We start from the raw sequence: 18,621 nt of genomic DNA, 5'->3' as shown, positions 1-18,621 counted from the left end.
CCGTTTTAAACTGATATAAAAAGTATATATACAGAAATTACGATAACAACTTCTTTATTTCCGACCGTAACAAAGAAATATATGTAAATGACATGGAGAGTTAGTTTTGGCTGATGTTATAGAGATAAAGTTCATATGTAAAACAATATACATAGATAACGGCATGTTACTTTCGTCTTCCTTTTTTCTTAGAAAGGTTACCGATTGGCACGCTAATTTATGTGGCTTGCGATTTAGTCATTTACAAGCCGCGAAAGGTCCCAGTTATATTCGAATTTTCTTTATTTACCTTAATGCTAAAATTATTGTCCTATAACAAAATTAGTTCCCGTTTCCAAAAACAACTATTGTGATTAAATTATTTGTTTCCTGTTTTAAGCTGATATAAAAAGAATAATATTAGAAATCCTACCCGATCTCGAAAGCACCTAATGTTATGACATCATTAATCTCCCGTCTTAAGCTGATATAAAAAGTATATACATATAAAGCAACTATGATAATTTAAGCGAACGCTAAGAACTATCAAAGCCCCAGATCTATAAAACCTACATGGGTATTTACATAAAGCCCAGCAGGGCAATACACAAGGTAAATGCTCTTAAATAAAACATTTGATAAGAATCAACTTTCAGCATTCCCATGCAAACAAAAATAATAAGACTCACTATAAGCTTATAAAATTCTTTCTTCTAAGCTCACGATAAGCATCAACAATTGAAGCGGCCTTGTCTGGGACCAAATCCGGAACACGGTCCTCGAGAGATTTCACCTCACGTGAACTGCTCCTCTTCCCAGATGACTTGCAAAAAGCCGATGACTAGCGGGTTCTCGGCCGGACTATAATAGTGATATCAGTATATTAGTATACAGCTCTGCTAGTTGAATGACAGTGAAAATTGGGTGACCTAGCTGCGGACCCATCGCAGATTACTTAATCTCGGTTAACGAGGAGTTCTTATCGCACTCTACTGTGAGAATCTTACAAAGGGGCCTTGAGATCCTAGAAGATTATACCATCATCTAGATAAGGTTCGTACGCGAGTCCGCCGTCGATAGATTGTATTTAGAGCAGGCAATTCCGGAGATAATTTGTGGGTGGGCAGAAAAATCTTATATAAAGACAAGGCGGTGGCCGGGATCCGCTTAATCGTGATTCTACGGCCACGGAGCCAGAAAGTGAAAAGTGATCCGAGATCTGTGAACCGTGAATCCTTTCGAAATGGCGTCCCCTGTGAATGCCACCGTTTTCGCAACCACGGCTGCCACCGTTATTCCCGATTCCCAGTTTGTTTTCAATTCCACGGACTACGCCGTATTCGCACTAATGCTGGGAATCTCCGCCTCAATCGGAGTTTACTTCGGATTCTTTGCCAAGGGTGCCGACACCACGGAGGAGTATCTGATGGGCGGCAAGCGGATGAAGACCATTCCGATTGCCATTTCTCTGGTGGCCAGCCAATTGTCGGCCATATCCATCATGACCATTCCGGCGGAGATGTACGCCTACGGAGTCAATTGGTTTTTCAATGTGGTTTGCATGCTGGTTGTGGTGCCGCTTCTCAACTACGTGGTCATCCCGGTCTTTTATAACAACAACATCACAAACTGCTATGAGGTGATCTAGTTGTGTTGAGTTTTTCCAAAGGGAACGTTTTTTATTTCAATTCCTATGTCCGCAGTACTTGGAGATGCGCTTTTGCCGGGAGGTAAGAGTGCTTCAGACATTCATCTTCATCATGACGATGTTCTTTATGCTGCCAATCTTTATTTTTCTGCCTTCACTGGCTTTTGCACAGGGTAAGAGAGTGGCTTACCTTAGGTATTAATTGTTCTCCAGTTAGCAATTTTCTTCCTTCTTTAGTGACTGGATTTAACGTGCACATAATCAACACCATTGTCTGCGGCATCTGCATCTTCTACACCATGTTTGTAAGTACACTGGTGAAAAAACGTAGTAAATCTAGGTATTACATACTCAATTTAGGTATTTTTCGCTTTGATTTGAAACTATTGCTGTTTTTAGTTATTTTACAAATTAATTTATTTCCTTTTCCTTTTTCATCTGACTATTTCGAAATAGATTTTCATATCTAACAAGAAAGGAAGCAAACTTCGGCAAGCCGAAGTTCATATACCCTTGCAGCTATTGCAAAAATTAAATATTTCTTAAAACATTAAAATTATGATGTACTTGCGTATATGTCTAAAAACATTGAAACTGTGATGATTTGCAGCTCAATTATTATATAGTTATTTTATATATTTTTATTATTTCTATGGGAGCTATATGATATAGTCGACCGATTTTGATGAAATATTTAACCATTATTATATGTCGAAGAACTAATAGAAAAATTTAAAAACAGCAAAGTTATAATTTTGTTTGTATTTTTTTCCGATTGTTCCTATGGGAGCTATATGATATAGTCGTCCGATTTTGATGAAATTTAAACCGTAATTCTGAAATATTTAACCATTACTATATGTCGAAGAACTAATAGAAAAATTTAAAAACAGCAAAGTTATAATTTTGTTTGTATTTGTTTTTTCGATTGTTTCTATGGGAGCTATATGCTATAGTCGTCCGATCCGGCTCGTTCCGACTTATATACTACCTGCAATAGAAAGACAACTTTTGGGAAAGTTTCATGCAGATAGTTTTAAAACTGAGAGACTAGTTTGCGTAGAAACGGACGGACAGACGGACAGTTGGACAGACGGACAGACGGACATGGCTAGATCGACTCGCCTAGTGATGCTGATCAAGAATATATATACTTTATAGGGTCGGAGATGTCTCCTTCACTGCGTTGCAAACTTCTGACTGAAATTATAATACCCTCTGCAAGGGTATAAAAATTAAATTTAAGTTAAGACCCATTTCAAATTTAATACATTTGTTTATTTATTAATATTTTTTTTAATTCCATTTTTATCAGTATAATAACATAGTGTTTTAATCGATTTTTGTCAGGTTAGGAAAAATAATAAATAGTGTCTTTAAACTTTAAATGTCTTGGAAAGCATTTCAAAAGAGAGTTTTGTGAAAAGAATTTATAAATCATCTTAATCTTTTTTATATACATTTTAGGGCGGCATCAAGGCTGTGGTGTGGACCGATGTTATCCAAGCCGCAATAATGGTTGCGTCGGTTGTTCTGGTGGGCATAATGGGCGCCAATCGAGTGGGTGGTTTCTCCGAAGTTTTCCGCATTGCCGGCGAGGGAGGGCGATTAGATATTAAGTGTGTTCCACCAGACTCACTATCAATTCGATACTAAATCCTTGTTATTTCAGCTTTAATTTTGATTTGACCACACGCTCCACAATTTGGAATATTTTCACCTCGGCGACACTAATGTGGTCGGGATATGTGGGTTTGAATCAGAGCTGCGTTCAGAGAATTGTGTCCCTGCCATCATTGGGTCACGCCAGGAGGTAAGTATTTTATACCCAATTTAAATATTTTTTGTTTTAATTTTCATCCATTGTGGGTTTTAGTAATTTTCACTATGAAAATATTACTATTACTATATATTAATATTATTTAAATATTTAATTTAACAACCTCCAGATTTTAATATATGAAAATTTAATATAAAGTTAAACCATATTAGATATAATATTTAAAAATTAGGTCATGCCTTTAATATGCTTTGTATTAAATGTAATATTTTTTTTTTTAATTTAAATATGTAAAATACCAATGTTCGATTTTATAAAGATTTTTGTACCATGTTTTTTGAATCAGTGTAGGGTCACGACTGATCTTAGTTAAAAAGTTCAATAATAAGGTACATAAAATGACAGTTTGTCAAATCAGTTTTAGTTATAAAGTTTTTTAACCACATTTGTAACCTTCACCAACTTTTTTCCCAAACAGAGCCCTCGTCCTTTTCGGCTTTGGCTTCATCCTGATCATGTTCTTCAACTGCTTCACGGGCGTCGTTATATACGCCCGCTTCCACGACTGCGATCCCCTCGATGCAGGTCATGTCTCTAAGGTGGACAAGATGGTTCCGTATTTCGTGCAGGATACAGTGGGTCAGTTGTGGGGCATGCCAGGCGTGTTCATATCGTGTGTGTTCAGTGCTGCTCTCAGCACACTGTCCGCCAGTATAAATTCGTTGGGCGGAGTGGTCTACTTTGACTACATCAAACCCCACATCCGGCACACGGAGCACAGGGCCAACGTGATTATGAAGCTGTTCGTGCTCTTTTCTGGAATATATTGCATCATTGGGGGAATGGTGGTGGAGAACTTCAACTCCATTCTACAGGTTATCTATTCGATTGGAGGCGTTAGCTTTGGCTCCACGTGTGGTGTTTTCATGCTGGGAATGCTGGTACCGAAATCCCATGGAAGGGTAAGTTATTGAGTTTCAGAGTTATCTTCAGGTCTTACCCTTGTCTTTAATCCTTTTAGGCTGCCTTGGTTGGGGTGTTTGTTAGTATCGTCTGCATGGCCAGTATTGTGATTTTGAGTTGGGGACGCAATCACTACGATCCTCTGCCCACCAGCACCGCCGCCTGTCCAGCTCCTTCTTTCAACGCAACCATTACCAATTCCAGCACAGTTTCATCACTGCTTTTTAATTCCACAACAGAAAGCCCGGAAAAAGTTGATGAGGGGTTCAGCATCCTGGATCTCTCCTTCAACTGGTACACGGTGATGGGCTTCGTCATCACCTGGCTGGTAGCTGTTCCCCTGAGCTACATCCTGAAGCCTAGACCCGATTACAAACCGGACCCAAAGCTCCTGTCGCCGGTGGTGCAGCCCTTTGTCCACTACAAGTTGACACCATTGGAGGAACCCCACCAACTGAAGCTGGAAAAGCCCGAAAAAGTATGAGGACATGGGTGTGGTTCTTAACAATAAAGTATGCTTCATAAGCATAGCTATATTATAACATAGGTAGTGCAGCTTAAACTCTCTAACTCTCAACAATATCTACCAAGTAATGTTTTAAAGCCTTAAACGGTTCTTTATTGTTCTATCAAATGTTAACTGTGTGGTCTAGTTTCTAAATGTTCTATTAAATGTTAACTGTTAACTTGTTTGTTAGCGGAGTACACAAAATAAAATAAAACTAACTTAGAAAATTAATTTATTTTTTTATTTTGATTAAAGTTTAACTGTAGATACTAGAGGTTTTATTCAGCAGATACTAGATAGATGGGAACTGTCTGCTTATCACCATAACTACAATAACAACGTTAGTCTTGGTAAGAAAAGAGATTCTAAATATACCCACCAAGTAAACTTAGTCTTCATCGTTTGTTAGCAAGTATCCAAAGGCTCTCTGATGCGAATGATCAGTCTAATCAGTTGTGCAAAGGGTCCCAACCAAAGTCATAATTCTTATCGCTGACATTGGCAAATATTTGAGCCGTAATAGGTGGGCCAGCAGTGTTAAGCTCTAACCACTCAGACCAAGGGTCGTATAACAGCCACTCTGCAAACCTATCACGAGTATTTACCCCCTTAAAAAAATTAAATTATGCTTAGACAAACACTTAAAACGGAAAGTTTCAACAGACGTGAGAATAGTAATTAGAACTGTCTTTGAAAAAAAACACATGATAGATGTTTTCACTTTTGGGCATGATTATACTTTCTTTTTTAAACCTATTGGGCTACAGTTCAAGTGAAACTGATAAAGTCGTTGTGAATAACTGAAAATAATCGAAAGCTTACTCTCTCTTCTTAAATAACAGAGTTTAAGTCAAAAACACATCTTGGATAAGTAAAAAGCCTTAAGCTTAATTTTTTTAATTTTAATTTTTTTTTGTTTTCCCTAAGACAGCTGGGAAGACAAGCAGCTAAGTAAGTAACAGATAGCTAAGACACACATTGAAAGACTTTGTCACTTTTAAATCTTAAATAGTACTTTAGATGAACAAATTATTTGTAAACTCAAATACACCATTCTAAAAATAAATTAATAACACAGCTAATTTTAGTAGCTAAAAAAATAGTTTATATTTTTACGTAGTAGAAATTGCTTGACTGTATTATATATTAATTTGTATCAAAATATTCTAATAGTAAAAATCTAGTAATTACTTCAACTGAAAACCAAAGCATAGGGTTATAAAATAAAAATCATTTTTTGTAGTCAAAACAAAATAAACAATCTGGAGGCAATACCTTTAAGTATTCCATACAATACTAACTGTATTAATTTAATACAAATGAGAAACACTGATGTACATATGAAGATATATGAAATGGGCAAGAAGCTATATTACAGTGTAATGGTTTTTAAAAGGCATTCCCTCAGAACCCTAAGAAAATGTCAGTATTATCGCATCGCATCGCTTTTAGCGCCCACCTTGACATCATTCTAAAGGAATCTATTTAGTATAAATTATTATTTAAAGAAGGTATTCCTTAGATTTGCATCACTTGAAGGTATTGAGAGTTTCGGATTTGGAAAATAGTCTACATTTTGTTTTATATTTCAGCAAACAGACGCAGCAGACTTAGAACCAGAAGATGATGCTGTCCGATTCACCAGTTCAAGTTATACTCCAATTATAACATCTGTACATTTTAACCTCGTACATGCCGGCTATGTGGGAACGCCAGGCACAAAAATAACAACACGATATAAGAGCGGCATGCCGGACAGATAAGTGGAGCGCTAAGCTCCCGTATGATTTACGGGGTAAACGTCAAGTTCAGATAAGGAGGCGCCCCAGGCGGGAGCTATATTAAAGTACAATCCAAGCCAGGGCCTGCAAGTTTTCCCCCAGCATCCGTGCCATGTGTACGGGTTTGACAGGACAAAAACCTTACATCGAGAGCATAAAATCACCATAATTCCAGACAGGATGCCCAGTGCTACCACTATGGCTAGTGGCGTTTCCGTCGCTTCGCAGGACTTAAGGTTTGGCCTCACGGACTATGTGGTCTTCGTCATCATGCTGGGCGCTTCTGCAGGCATTGGAGTCTACTTTGGATTCTTCTCAAAGACCAAGAACACTACGGAGGAGTACCTGCGAGGCGGGAAGAAGATGCAGACCCTGCCCATTGCCATATCTCTGGTGGCCAGGTGAGATAACAGCGGTGTCCGGCGGTCCCAGCCGGATTCCTCCCGATTCCGTCACAGTTTATCTTGCTTTATTGGGGCTCATATAAGCGGGTTGCGTCAATTGCTCAGAAGTGTTATAGGTGCGCTGTGTTCTAGGAACTGCTCGTATTGGGGATTTGAAAAATCCCATCATAATGATTGAGTAACCCACACGGAACTAGAGAATCTGTTTGGGCATTCATCATATTTGATCACTGGAGTTCGCACACTAATATATGTGTATCATTTCCAGTCAATTATCTGGCATTGCCATCATGTCCATACCTGCGGAAAGCTATACTTATGGATTCAACTACATATTCGTGGTTTTGGCCATGATTGTGGTGATTCCTATTTTAATCTACATCATTGTGCCTGTTTTCTACGAGAACAATGTTTCCAATTGCTATGAGGTAAGTGAGGAGTTACAAACAAAAAACCTTGTTGTAATTGATCTAAAGTTAATGTTAAACATTCTTCAAAATCAGAATTAGTTATACAAATTAGACATATCATCTATACAGAAAATTTACAAACCAATTAAGCCACTATTACTTAAACACTTCACTCATTCAAATATTTTACTAAATACTTAAGAGTAACATTAATATATTTTATATATTTTCTCACACATAAGTATTTGGAGATGAGGTTTAACAAGCGAACCCGACAGTTGGTGACCGCCACCTTCGTTATGAACTCGTTCCTGATGCTGCCGGTTTACATGTTTATTCCATCTTTAGCTTTTGCCCAGGGTGAGTAATCGAAACCCTCAAATCAGTGTCCGCTTAAATCTTACATTGCAGTGACTGGTATGAATATCCATGTCATCAACGTAATGGTCTCCTCCATCTGCATTTTCTATACGATGCTGGGAGGGATCAAGGCGGTAGTTTGGACGGATGTCGTTCAGGGGGGAATTATGCTTTTGTCCGTGGTCGCCGTGGGAGTTTTGGGCACCATCCGATCGGGAGGCGTCTCTACTGTTATAGAAAATGCCTCTGAAGGCGGTCGCCTTAACTTTGAGTAACTTTGTAGGCTCTAATTTTAAAGAAAGCGTTTAAAACCCACCAATATTGCAGCTTTGGTTTGGATCCTCGCATCCGCATGACTTTCTGGAGCGGCACAATGGGAGGAATTTTTATGTGGACGGGTCACATTGGCCTAAATCAAAGCTGTGTGCAGCGCATCGTTTCCCTGCCCTCGTACTCCCATGCCAAAAAGTAAGATTATAGATCAATAATTTAAATATTAAAGAGATAAAAATCAATATGAATCGGATCCAGTTTCTTAAAAAATTATTCGAAAAAATGGCTAGTTTTTTAAACTTTAATTTAAATGTTAACTTTTTCGAATTGTCTTTACAGATCCCTGATTATTGCTGGACTGGGTTTCCTAATCATTAGTTTCTTCAACACTATCTCGGGTATAATTATGTTTGCACGCTACTATGGATGCGATCCAATGATAGCTGGTGTAAGTTTCTTTTTAAAAAGACCTCATAAAAAAATTTCTTTTTTGTGTATAAATAATATATAATAAACCCAAGTTAAATCTATTTTCCATATTTACTAGGTAAAGTATCTTTTGCATACATGATACATTATTATTTTAATGACATACTAAAAATATAAAATTACTGTGCATTTAATACCTTTTTAGCTGGTCAGCAAGCCGGACAAAATGATGCCGTTCTTCGTGCAGGACATCATGGGTCATCTGGCCGGAATGCCGGGTGTGTTCATCTCCTGCGTGTTTAGTGCCGCCCTTAGTTCGCTTTCGGCAACATTGAACTCCCTGGCCGGAGTGGTGTACTTCGACTACATAAAGCCCCGTATCCGGCACACGGAGGCCCGAGCCAACTGGGCCATGAAGCTGATTGTTGTGGTGATGGGCGGCTACTGCATCCTGGGCGGCTTCATGGTGCAGAACTTCAACTCCATTCTGCAAATGGTGGTCACCATCACCGGTATCAACACGGGCGCTGTGGTGGGGGTGTTCCTGCTCGGGATGTTTGTGCCCCGCTGCAATGCCAAGACGGCTGTAACCAGTATTATTTTCAGTGTAGTCGCCATGGTTTGGGTCATTGCCAATGGGCAGATGAACTTCAAATCCGGTCTGATTAAGTACGAGCCCCTGCCGAATTCGCTGGATCAGTGCGAAGCCCGTGGTCTGCATATGATTGCGGATGTAGTGTGAGTAAACCCGCTGCACCGTTTACAACCAGCTTAGGGCTAAATTGTATTTTCTTAAAACTGCCTCTTATCTTTAGCAACAAGACTGAATTCTCTCCCGTCACAATGAAGCCGCCCTCTGGAGGAGCAGTGACCACAGCCTTCCACAGCGATCGGGAATTCTCCCTTTACGACATCTCTTTCTATTGGTACAAGGTTTTGGGTACCGCTCTGATCTTCCTGTGGGCAGTGCCAATGAGTTACATCTGTAGACCGGATAAACACGAAAAACAGAATCCGAAGATGTACTCGCCCTTCGTGAGAAAGTTCCTCACTCTGCCTGACGCGGATCAGGAACTGGAGGAGGTGCCTCTGCGAGGGGAGATTCCCCACCTCCGGTTAGATCTTGGCGAAAAGGAAAACAAAGCTGGTCTCGAACACTGATCCTTTTTAGGCATGTTAGTTATTTGTAGGCTGAAATATGAACAAGGCGGTTAGGCAAAATAAATAAAACAAAACTAAGAGAAATAACAGCGCTTTTGATAAAGATCTTTAGGAAATATAGGATCAAAGAGCATTGGAAAGTTACAATATTGACTTTTTAATGTAGTATTTTAAAAGCTGAGCTTCCTAGATTACAAAATAGATTTTTAAAAAATATGTATGCATTTTAAGTAATTTTGAATTAAAATTAACAGTTCATATGATAATAATGAGTTTATGGTCATTATATCGATATTTTTAACCTGATTTTAGTTACAAATCATGCAACATTTAAATCAAAAGGTTTCACAATATTGTTTTTAATAAAATTTCAAAAACTGACTCTTACTTTTAGGTAAGAGGGATCCTTAATTTAACAATATTCTTATAATATAAAACATCATTTATTCAAGTTGTTAGCCCCTAAGTCCCTATTTCATCACAATAGCAAACAATTACCAGATTGTCTTGGGGACAACAAAAGGTCAAACTCTATTTTGCATTATATTTAGACTCGAAGATGCGTGCGCAAACCTCTTGCGCTAGTTATTCACGTTTAGATATATACTCCTTCAATATCAATGACAATCATGGCACCCACTGCGTTCAACTTCTGGTGATAATTCGAAAGGGTTGAGGCATTTCGACTTCGATTGATGGATGAGTTGGCACTTTATGAAGGGTATATGATCTCTGGGATTCCGGATACGACTGGTTAGCTCGGCCTGTGCACTGTAAGACAGATTATGAGCGCTCCTTATTTACGATGTGGCTGCTCCGTTTACGACGCGCCTAGACAGATATCGTACCAAGATAAGGGTGGCCAGCCAACTTGAGACGCTACTTAAGAAGAGTGTCCACGAAGCGATCCCCACAAGTGTTCAGCCAGCATCCAGATCCGAAGCTCCTAGGCTTTTGCGATTCGGTTTTTCCCTAATTCGCGATCTCAGGGCCAAAGGACGCCATCGCAAGAATGACCAGCAGTGCCAGCGTTTTGGCCAGTACAGTGGCCACTTCGACGACGGCCGTCCTGGAGGATCTTCGCTTCAGCCTCACGGACTACGTTGTCTTTTCTCTGTTGCTGAGCGCGTCGGCCGGAATCGGGGTGTATTTCGGATTTTTCTCCAAGGCCAAGAATACCACGGAGGAGTACCTTCAAGGTGGCAAGAAGATGCCCACTCTGCCGGTGGCCATTTCCCTGGTCTCGAGGTGACTGTACCGCACATTTTTTTCATTAAATTTCCATGTCGTCACTCCACATTGCCAGTAAAGATATACCAGACACGCCGTGGGCCCATAAAGATAGCGCCATATTACCGGGCCTCCTCTTTTTTATATCTTTCAGCCAACTTTCCGGGGTAGCGATGATGTCCGTTCCGGCAGAGACTTACTCCTTTGGATTCAACATGATGTTCGTAACCTGGGCCATGGTATTGGCAGTTCCTGTCCTTATATATGTCATTGTGCCCGTGTTTTACGATAATAATGTATCAAACTGCTACGAGGTGAGAAAACATTCTTAATGAGTTAGCTTATTAACAATATTAAATTAATAGACACAAAAATGGCCAAATTGATTAGATGATATTATAAAGGGTTCCCAAAAGTATTTTAGTAGCCTTAAATTCAGAATATTTATTTTAAAGTAGCTTCCGAAAGTCGAAATATATTACATATAATCCTTTTTTGATATTTTGTAGTACCTAGAGATGCGATTCAGCAAAAGGACCCGACAACTTGTGACCATTACGTTCATATTCAATCAATTCCTGATGCTTCCAGTATATATGTTTGTTCCATCGCTAGCCTTTTCCCAAGGTATACGCTTTAATCAATTGAGCTAACAAAAATATTCAATTTAAATTAATTTCCATTTGCAGTCACCGGCTACAACATTCACCTGATCAACACGGTAGTTTCGTCCATCTGCGTCTTCTACACGATGCTGGGCGGGATCAAGGCGGTGGTTTGGACCGATGTTGTTCAGGGAGGTGTCATGTTGATCTCAGTAGTTTTGGTGGCCATTTTGGGCACCTCGAATACAGGTGGTTTGGCCAATGTTCTGAAGAATGCTTCTGAGGGCGGTCGTTTGGATATGAAGTAGGTATATTTATAAATTTAAGGTGTTAAACACTGAAATAGTTTGTTAAACAGACTTATAGAACCATTTAATAGTTGTCTAACAAATGTACTTCAATTTATTTTCTTTTAGCTTTGGTTTAGATCCACGCCTGCGTCTAACCTTCATTAGTGCAATGGCGAGCGGGCTTTTAATGTGGACGGGCAAGGTTGGCCTAGACCAGAGCTGCGTTCAGAGAATTGTGTCCATGCCCTCTTATGGGCATGCCAAGAGGTGCCTTGTCATGGCCGGAATCGGTTTCCTGCTTGTCATGTCCTTCACCTGCTTTGCTGGCATCATCATGTTTGCCTACTATTACGGTTGCGATCCTATTCAGGCCGGGGTAATGTTTTTGATCTGCTGCAATAGTTGAACCAATATAAATTTCCCGACTATTATAGCTGGTCACCAAGCCGGACAAGCTGATGCCCTTCTTCATCCAAGACATTATGGGCCATTTGATGGGCATGCCTGGCGTATTTATCTCCTGCGTGTTTAGTGCCTCACTAAGTTCTCTTTCCGCCAGTCTTAACTCCTTCGCCGGAGTGGTCTACTTCGATTACATAAAACCGAGAATAAATCACACGGAAGCCAAAGCCAATGCGACCATGAAAATGGTCATCGTGGCTATGGGAGCCTACTGCATTCTGGGCGGCTTTGTCGTGCAGAACTTCAACTCGATTATCCAGACGATGTGGACAATTACGGGCATCAATATGGGCGCTGTCGTTGGAGTATTTCTTCTGGGTATGTTTGTGCCCCGCTGCAACGCCAAGGTGGCGGTGACTGGGATCGCCTTTAGTGTTCTCGCCATGCTGTGGGTCATTATCAATGGCCAGATGAACTTCAAGTCCGGCCTGATAAAGTACGAACCCCTACCGAATGGACTGGACAGGTGCGAGGCAAGGAATTTCCAGGTCATCTTAAATGCCATGTAAGTAGAGATACCTAAAAGTAAAGTCGACAACAGATGCACTGAAACATCTTTTCCAGAAACCATAACCTGACGAGGATCCCCACCACTCCGATTCCCTCTCTGGAAGCACCTAAGCAAGTGACCACCGCCTTCAATAGCAATCGCGACTTCTCCATCTACGACATTTCCTTCTACTGGTACAAGGTGCTGGGTGCCCTGCTGGTTTTTGTGTGGGCCATCCCTATGAGCTTTGTGTGGCCCTTGGACAAGGACGAGAAGCAGAACCCTAAGCTCTTCTCGCCCTTTGTCCGGAACTGGCTGAACCAGCCAGGTCCCGCGTTGGAGTTGGAGGAGTTGCCTCTGAAGACGCCACTATCCGATGAGCAAATCAAGGACAATGATAAGGGCATTGCAACAGAAGCCTAATCAACACAAATGTAAAGTTGCATTACAATTATTTAATAAACAACATAATAATAAGAGTTCTATTCAAGAGTATTGAATAGGAAACCAAGTTCCCACTGATCACAAAACTGAACTTTCAAATATATAATTAGATAAAAAGATTATAATGTGTGTTTTAGTAGTCAAGTTAACATCTGTCCCCGAAATTTAATATTGTAGTGTTTATGTTTAAAAACAATAAATTGATATAGAGTTTTAATTTATATTAAATTAAAAATGTATTTTTCGTCTGATTTAATATTATCTATCTCAGTGAAATATAGATATCCCTAAGATATTTTTTTCAAATCGTAAAATGTTATTATTCTTGAAACATCGAAATTCCAAATACCACGGGTGAGAAACAAAAACTAATCACACAGATATGCTAAATTATGTCTCTACTAACATTGTTTTTTTATGGTTAGTGTTATACTTTTCCATCTTGTTTTCCTGTGTATTCAACGTAAATTGGCATATCCCCAATTATTAATTGAAATTCTCTGAAAGCTTACATTAAATATAACCACGTAAGGCACTCAAGGGAGATTTGAGATAACAAATTAATCATGATTTGGTCACCAATCCGCTTATGGATTTTGGTCAGAACGTAGTAAAACAAGTTTCATTTCTCTTGTATTTTTTTAAGATTTATTTACAAAAGAATATTCAAATGAAGAATGCCTTATACAGAAGATAAGCTACATACAAAAACGGTCTGACTGATCATTTCAGTTGCAACGGCTTCCAAAACTAATTTACGCTTTTGTTGTAATTAAATGTTATATTATCATTATTATTATTATTATTAGAATTTGTTTTTCCTTTTTTCATTGAAAAATTTAGATCTTTACTCTAGCATGTATGTACGAGTTCAGTTAGGAGTGATCGCCTAGAAGGACATTTACCTAGCCTAGCACAACAGTTTTCAATGAGCTCATCCGTAGTAACCGATTGCAAATCGGCTCTTTAAAAATCGTAGACTAAATGCTTCAAACAAAACGGGCTTGGAATACGTGAAAAATATTAAAAATGTGAAAAGGTTATGCATAGACGTATCTTAAAGTCGTAGTGCATTCTTATTGCGTTACAGTGATAAAATTTTCCGCGCTTTATTTGATTATGTTTTGAGTGTTGTCCAATTGGTTTTAGAATTAAGGATATTATGTCTTACAATTTAAAAACATCTATTTTACATACATTTCCGTCAATGTATAATGTGTTTGATTCCAATTTGATTAATTCAAATCCACATACATATTATATTAGGATGAATTTTACAATCTGGCTGTGTATTTCTGGGAAAGAAGGTGTGGGTGGGTGGGTTGGTTGCTAGGTTTTAGAGACTGGAACTACTGCCTAGTTGTTTTGCTTTTCTGTCTAGCTGACGCACACAGTGCAACATTGAAAGTCCAGCATCGATTGCAGCCTATGGCGTCCCTGGCGTCAACCAATTACTGGAAGACATGAAACTATCATCAAAATTAAGGTATTTTTTGAGTACGAAATCGAGTGATCAATTAAAAAAGAAAATCGTAGCTGTGTGATTTGGGAGAACTCTTAAATGTTTGCATGTAGTTGGCAACATCCAGACCAACTCGGCGGGCGAGCTGAAGATGCTTTTTGTACACATCCGCAACGCGTTGAATTTTTAGATTGTCCATCGGTGGTGGAGTAGGTCTAGTTACAGACCTTTGGCGTTGCATTCTCACCCACTTCGGCGGCACTGTTGACGATCTTGGGCTCACCTGTGAAAAAAGCATGTTGTTTACTCATCCCAAGATTATTAATCAATAATCAATTTTAACTTACCATTAACATTGATTTCGGTCTTCTTAACCTCGCTGACGATCTGCGAGTCCTTGGCAGGACTCTCGGCTGCCTTTGCCAAGCTGACATCTGCTTCCACGGGCTTGCTGACATCATTGGTGGCGGGGGTGGCGGTATCCTCGGCGGCAACGGGCGTAACACTCTCATCCGTAGTGCTCTTTACCTCCTTGGGTTCCACAGAATTTACGATCTCCTTGGGCTCTTTGCTGATGTCGGATTCCTTGGACTCTACCACCGGTATGCTGGACTCCTTGACGTCTTCCGCAGACTCTGCTTCCTTGGCTTCGGAATTGGGTACCTCTGTGGCCAATTCCTCTACATCATTGCTTGATTCTGTTGCCTCGACTGCTACTTCTGGCTCCGGAGCGACGGAAACCTCCTCGGTGGCTGGTGTTTCTACTTGAGCTGTGTCTGAACTGCTTTTCGAACTCGCATCTACCTCCATGGGCTCTGGTGAGGCTTCCTTGACCGGCTCCGTTTGTACCTTTGGCTCCTCCTCAACTGCTGCTGCTACAGGGTCCTCAGGCTTCTTTTCTGATTTCATCTCTGAAACTTTTACAGATTCCTTGACGGCCAAGTGCTCTTCTTCGTCTACATCCATGGCAGAAACAGTGGGAGTGTCTGTGGCGGCCCCGTTCTCAGAAGCATCCTCGCTCGGTTTGGATGGCTCCTTCACTTTTGGCACCTCTTCGGCTGACTTCTCGGGCTCTTCAGTGCTTGTTTTGTCTGCATCGACATGGTTCTGCTTCTGCTCCGAAACTGAGGGCACAGCATCAGGCTGGTCTTCGGTCTCGTCTGGCTTGGTGCCGACTTCATCCTTCGGCTCAGCGACCTCTTCCTCCGCCTCCTCCTCGGGCTCATCTTCCTCAGCCGCCTTTTCCTCCTTCTTAGCCTCCTTCTTTTCCTTCTTGGCAGAGGCCTGAAAAGCGGTTTGTTTGTTAGTTAGCAGTCGAGTGAAAAGCAGGTAATTTGTTGTTTACCTTTCCCGATGCCTGTACCTTTTCCGGCTCTTGTTCGGGCTCACCGCCCACATCCAGTTTGCGTGCCCCGCGCCCCTTTCCAGCGCTGGCCTTTGTTGCCGAGGCTGGGGAGGTGCGCGCCTTCTTGCTGGGCGGCGGCGTCACCGCATCCGTGGCCCTGGTCGGTGTTCCTCGAGTGCTGGACCGCGTCCGCCGTCCCCCTGCCACATCCAGATTGCCGCCCATCGTCCGCACCAGCTCCTCGCTTTCCTGCTGAGCCCGCTCAATGAACGAGCGTCGTTTTGGAGTGCGTTTCTGAAATATAACGAAAAGGAGTTCAATGAACGGTTCAGATAATACAGTTAATACATATGTGGATCGGGTATCTGGTTAGTGGCAGCGATTAGCTGAATCGTTCAATAATTGTTTTTCACAACTTCGTGATTCAGTTTGGTAAGTTTAAATACTAACGATAAGGTCTGCCATTTTTAATGTTATTTTTTTGTCTTATCTCACAAGAAGCACCTCTGGTTTTCTTTTTCTCTCTCTCTCTATCTTTTAAAAGGAATTCTGACCTGTGAAAAGCTTCGGTTACCGTTTTCCAGTAAAACTTTTCCTAGCTGGAAAGCTCAGCCACTGAAATCCCGCCAAAAGTTCAGGCTCCCTCTCAGAATATTTTTCGCGATCGGGAGCGTCTCACGCATCCGCATTAAAGATGAGGGCTCATTTCGTGTTCGCAAAGTGTTTAAAAAAAAATAAAACAATAACAAGGTGTATTTCGGTTGAGCAGTTAAATCTGGTAATCGCGGCTTATTTCAGCAGATATATTTTTTGTGGCAGGTGCAAAAACTTGGTGTGTGTGTGTGTTTACCGGTAAGTGCATTTGAAAAGCACTGGGACTATACGAATATATGTTGAAAGCTAATGTCCTAAAAAAGGTTATCGGTTTTTTAAGTAAAATTAAAAAAAGGATTACAATAAACAGGATAATTACGTACACCCCAGAAGCTCAATATTGTACAAATGTATGCACATACGACGTTATATAAGGAGCAAAGGTTAGTACACCATAGTAAACAATTTATTTCTTAAAATTATACTTTTTTCAATTATTTTTGTTGAAGCAAATGTTCGAATCAGTTTTGGTTATGTGCTCCTTTATGTTTTTACTGTAAAGGTTAACAAGATTTTTCCAATCTATATTTTTTGTTTTATAATTTAAACCAGAATGTTATTTTGTTCTCGAATATAAGAGTGTTTACTGTGCAGAGCGCACACTGTACTATAATTGGCTTTGCCGAATTTCCGCTGCAATTGCGCCCGCATATTCCCGTTTACGGCTGAATTTACACAGACCTATGAAAGAGCCATATAGATATATATATATATATATTTATTGCTGTCGATCGAGGGAGTTGATTCAAACATCTATATCTATTAGTATTGTCGCCTCTAAAAAATGGAAACTAATCTAGAGCGCAACGTATACATACGCAGACACGCAACATGCAAGTGTGTATGACAAAGTACAGCAAACAACAAAAAGTCGAAAAGGGAACCAGCAAAAATAAAAACAAACGAGACGCGGCAGCGGCGGCAAAACGTGAGTGCAAAGAGAAAAAGCCGATTGCCTTTGCCTCTCTCGTCCTCTCTTCTTCTTTTGCCGCCTCTTCTTTAGCGAGTAGCTGCCACACGTATACACACACACACGCACATGATTCTATTAAAAGGGATGGGGGAGGGGGAGTTGGAAAGTGGAAGGGAAAAAGCGCGCGCACACGAGGTATACGTTGGAAAAAAAGAAACGTAAATAGAAAACGGACGCACAAAGAGTAATGCGGAAAATGCACAAAATATACACACACAATTATTTTGGAAAAATACTGCAGATAATTCGGGTAATGCACAGCCCGCCCTTGTTTGTGTGCGTTATCGCCGCGCTATGTTAATTGTTGCTAAATGTGTGTGTTCGGCTACTTACGGGTGTCTTCTTTTCATCCCCCGCCGTTCCCTCCTCGATTTCCACCGCCTCCGGCTTTTGGGCCACAGTTGCCTCCGACATTGTTGTTAAGTAGATGATGTATTAGTATATTCAAGTGTTTCGCAATTGCTATATCTTTGCAAATTGCAGTCTTTGCTGGCGAGTTTACTCCACTCTCTCTCACAGGCGGACACAACTACAATTACAGGTAACTCGACACAGCCACGCTTCGCATACCGTGAACGGGCAACTTTACAAATGCCGATTTTTCAAGTTAGAAAACGGCGATACACCGGCTTTTTTTTAAACTGACTTTGCGCAATGATTTAAGCCAGGTTTTGCAAGTATTCTAAGTGTCTAAAACGCTCGCTTTTCGATTTTTTTAATGCAATTTTAACGCGCCTGCACGGAGTAAACGTAACTAAACTGCTTCTTCCTAGTGCTGCACAGTTTGTGGCGGCGCGGCCTTTTTTGGCCAGTGTTGAGCAGAGTCGGGCGCTCGGGGTGAATGGCAGTCACAGCAGCAGGGTTGTCGGATGTTTTAAGGACTATTTCAATTATATATATATATATATTTGTACATTTCAATTTTGTAAAAATTGGTTTCGAAAGTCTTATATGCTGAGTTGTGATATTT

General features: G+C 40.4%; 4 protein-coding genes across 5 annotated transcripts; 3 read left to right on the top strand and 1 right to left on the bottom strand.

Moving 5' to 3' along the window:
* The first annotated feature begins 246 nt into the window (after window positions 1–246).
* LOC108143077 (sodium-coupled monocarboxylate transporter 2) lies at window positions 247–5,109 on the top strand. Its single transcript, XM_017267293.2, has 8 exons — window positions 247–591; window positions 698–1,618; window positions 1,683–1,800; window positions 1,865–1,932; window positions 3,095–3,246; window positions 3,300–3,440; window positions 3,886–4,369; window positions 4,429–5,109. Exons 2-8 carry the CDS (start codon window positions 1,223–1,225, stop codon window positions 4,852–4,854), a joined length of 1,785 nt encoding a protein of 594 aa, XP_017122782.1. The 5' UTR covers window positions 247–591; window positions 698–1,222; the 3' UTR covers window positions 4,855–5,109.
* A 1,642-nt stretch (window positions 5,110–6,751) lies between these two features.
* On the top strand, window positions 6,752–10,107 carry LOC108143106 (sodium-coupled monocarboxylate transporter 2). The gene is made up of 8 exons (XM_017267328.2): window positions 6,752–7,060; window positions 7,332–7,491; window positions 7,716–7,833; window positions 7,885–8,104; window positions 8,161–8,301; window positions 8,446–8,554; window positions 8,741–9,273; window positions 9,351–10,107. Exons 1-8 carry the CDS (start codon window positions 6,840–6,842, stop codon window positions 9,694–9,696), a joined length of 1,848 nt encoding a protein of 615 aa, XP_017122817.1. The 5' UTR covers window positions 6,752–6,839; the 3' UTR covers window positions 9,697–10,107.
* Window positions 10,108–10,599: 492 nt separating this feature from the next.
* Window positions 10,600–13,445, top strand: LOC108142926 (sodium-coupled monocarboxylate transporter 2). Its single transcript, XM_017267019.2, has 7 exons — window positions 10,600–10,944; window positions 11,081–11,240; window positions 11,436–11,553; window positions 11,616–11,835; window positions 11,948–12,197; window positions 12,256–12,788; window positions 12,848–13,445. The coding sequence occupies exons 1-7, from the start codon at window positions 10,709–10,711 to the stop codon at window positions 13,194–13,196; spliced, it is 1,866 nt and encodes a 621-aa protein (XP_017122508.1). The 5' UTR covers window positions 10,600–10,708; the 3' UTR covers window positions 13,197–13,445.
* Window positions 13,446–13,842: 397 nt separating this feature from the next.
* Window positions 13,843–18,448, bottom strand: LOC108142928 (probable serine/threonine-protein kinase kinX). 2 transcript variants are annotated; one of them, XM_017267022.2, is made up of 4 exons: window positions 17,985–18,448; window positions 16,043–16,318; window positions 15,027–15,963; window positions 13,843–14,962 (listed from the first exon to the last, which is right to left on the bottom strand). In XM_017267022.2, exons 1-4 carry the CDS (start codon window positions 18,063–18,065, stop codon window positions 14,895–14,897), a joined length of 1,362 nt encoding a protein of 453 aa, XP_017122511.1. In that variant the 5' UTR covers window positions 18,066–18,448; the 3' UTR covers window positions 13,843–14,894. The 2 variants fall into 2 exon arrangements, with proteins under 2 accessions (XP_017122511.1, XP_017122510.1); XM_017267021.2 differs by having other exon boundaries at window positions 16,025–16,318; window positions 17,985–18,447.
* Between the last annotated feature and the right edge of the window lie 173 nt (window positions 18,449–18,621).

The sequence above is a fragment of the Drosophila elegans genome, unplaced genomic scaffold (genome assembly GCF_018152505.1).
Source record: "Drosophila elegans isolate 14027-0461.03 unplaced genomic scaffold, ASM1815250v1 contig_468, whole genome shotgun sequence".
In the NCBI taxonomy this organism is placed as follows: domain Eukaryota; kingdom Metazoa; phylum Arthropoda; class Insecta; order Diptera; family Drosophilidae; genus Drosophila; species Drosophila elegans.
This window is presented reverse-complemented; position numbering and strand designations above follow the sequence as displayed.

What these genes read in the sequence shown, in the direction of transcription:
- LOC108143077 (XM_017267293.2), top strand. Translation starts at nt 1,223, where the DNA reads ATGGCGTCCCCTGTGAATGCCACCGTTTTCGCAACCACGGCTGCCACC. An exon ending in TTCACTGGCTTTTGCACAGG is followed by an intron (nt 1,801 to 1,864) that starts GTAAGAGAGTGG and finishes TTCCTTCTTTAG; the next exon opens with TGACTGGATTTAACGTGCAC. An exon ending in TACCGAAATCCCATGGAAGG is followed by an intron (nt 4,370 to 4,428) that starts GTAAGTTATTGA and finishes TAATCCTTTTAG; the next exon opens with GCTGCCTTGGTTGGGGTGTT.
- LOC108143106 (XM_017267328.2), top strand. Translation starts at nt 6,840, where the DNA reads ATGCCCAGTGCTACCACTATGGCTAGTGGCGTTTCCGTCGCTTCGCAG. An exon ending in GCCATATCTCTGGTGGCCAG is followed by an intron (nt 7,061 to 7,331) that starts GTGAGATAACAG and finishes TATCATTTCCAG; the next exon opens with TCAATTATCTGGCATTGCCA. An exon ending in TCGTACTCCCATGCCAAAAA is followed by an intron (nt 8,302 to 8,445) that starts GTAAGATTATAG and finishes TTGTCTTTACAG; the next exon opens with ATCCCTGATTATTGCTGGAC.
- LOC108142926 (XM_017267019.2), top strand. Translation starts at nt 10,709, where the DNA reads ATGACCAGCAGTGCCAGCGTTTTGGCCAGTACAGTGGCCACTTCGACG. An exon ending in GCCATTTCCCTGGTCTCGAG is followed by an intron (nt 10,945 to 11,080) that starts GTGACTGTACCG and finishes TATATCTTTCAG; the next exon opens with CCAACTTTCCGGGGTAGCGA. An exon ending in GGCGGTCGTTTGGATATGAA is followed by an intron (nt 11,836 to 11,947) that starts GTAGGTATATTT and finishes ATTTTCTTTTAG; the next exon opens with CTTTGGTTTAGATCCACGCC.
- LOC108142928 (XM_017267021.2), bottom strand. Translation starts at nt 18,065, where the DNA reads ATGTCGGAGGCAACTGTGGCCCAAAAGCCGGAGGCGGTGGAAATCGAG. An exon ending in GGGATGAAAAGAAGACACCC is followed by an intron (nt 16,319 to 17,984) that starts GTAAGTAGCCGA and finishes GTTATATTTCAG; the next exon opens with AAACGCACTCCAAAACGACG. An exon ending in GACCGAAATCAATGTTAATG is followed by an intron (nt 14,963 to 15,026) that starts GTAAGTTAAAAT and finishes CTTTTTTCACAG; the next exon opens with GTGAGCCCAAGATCGTCAAC.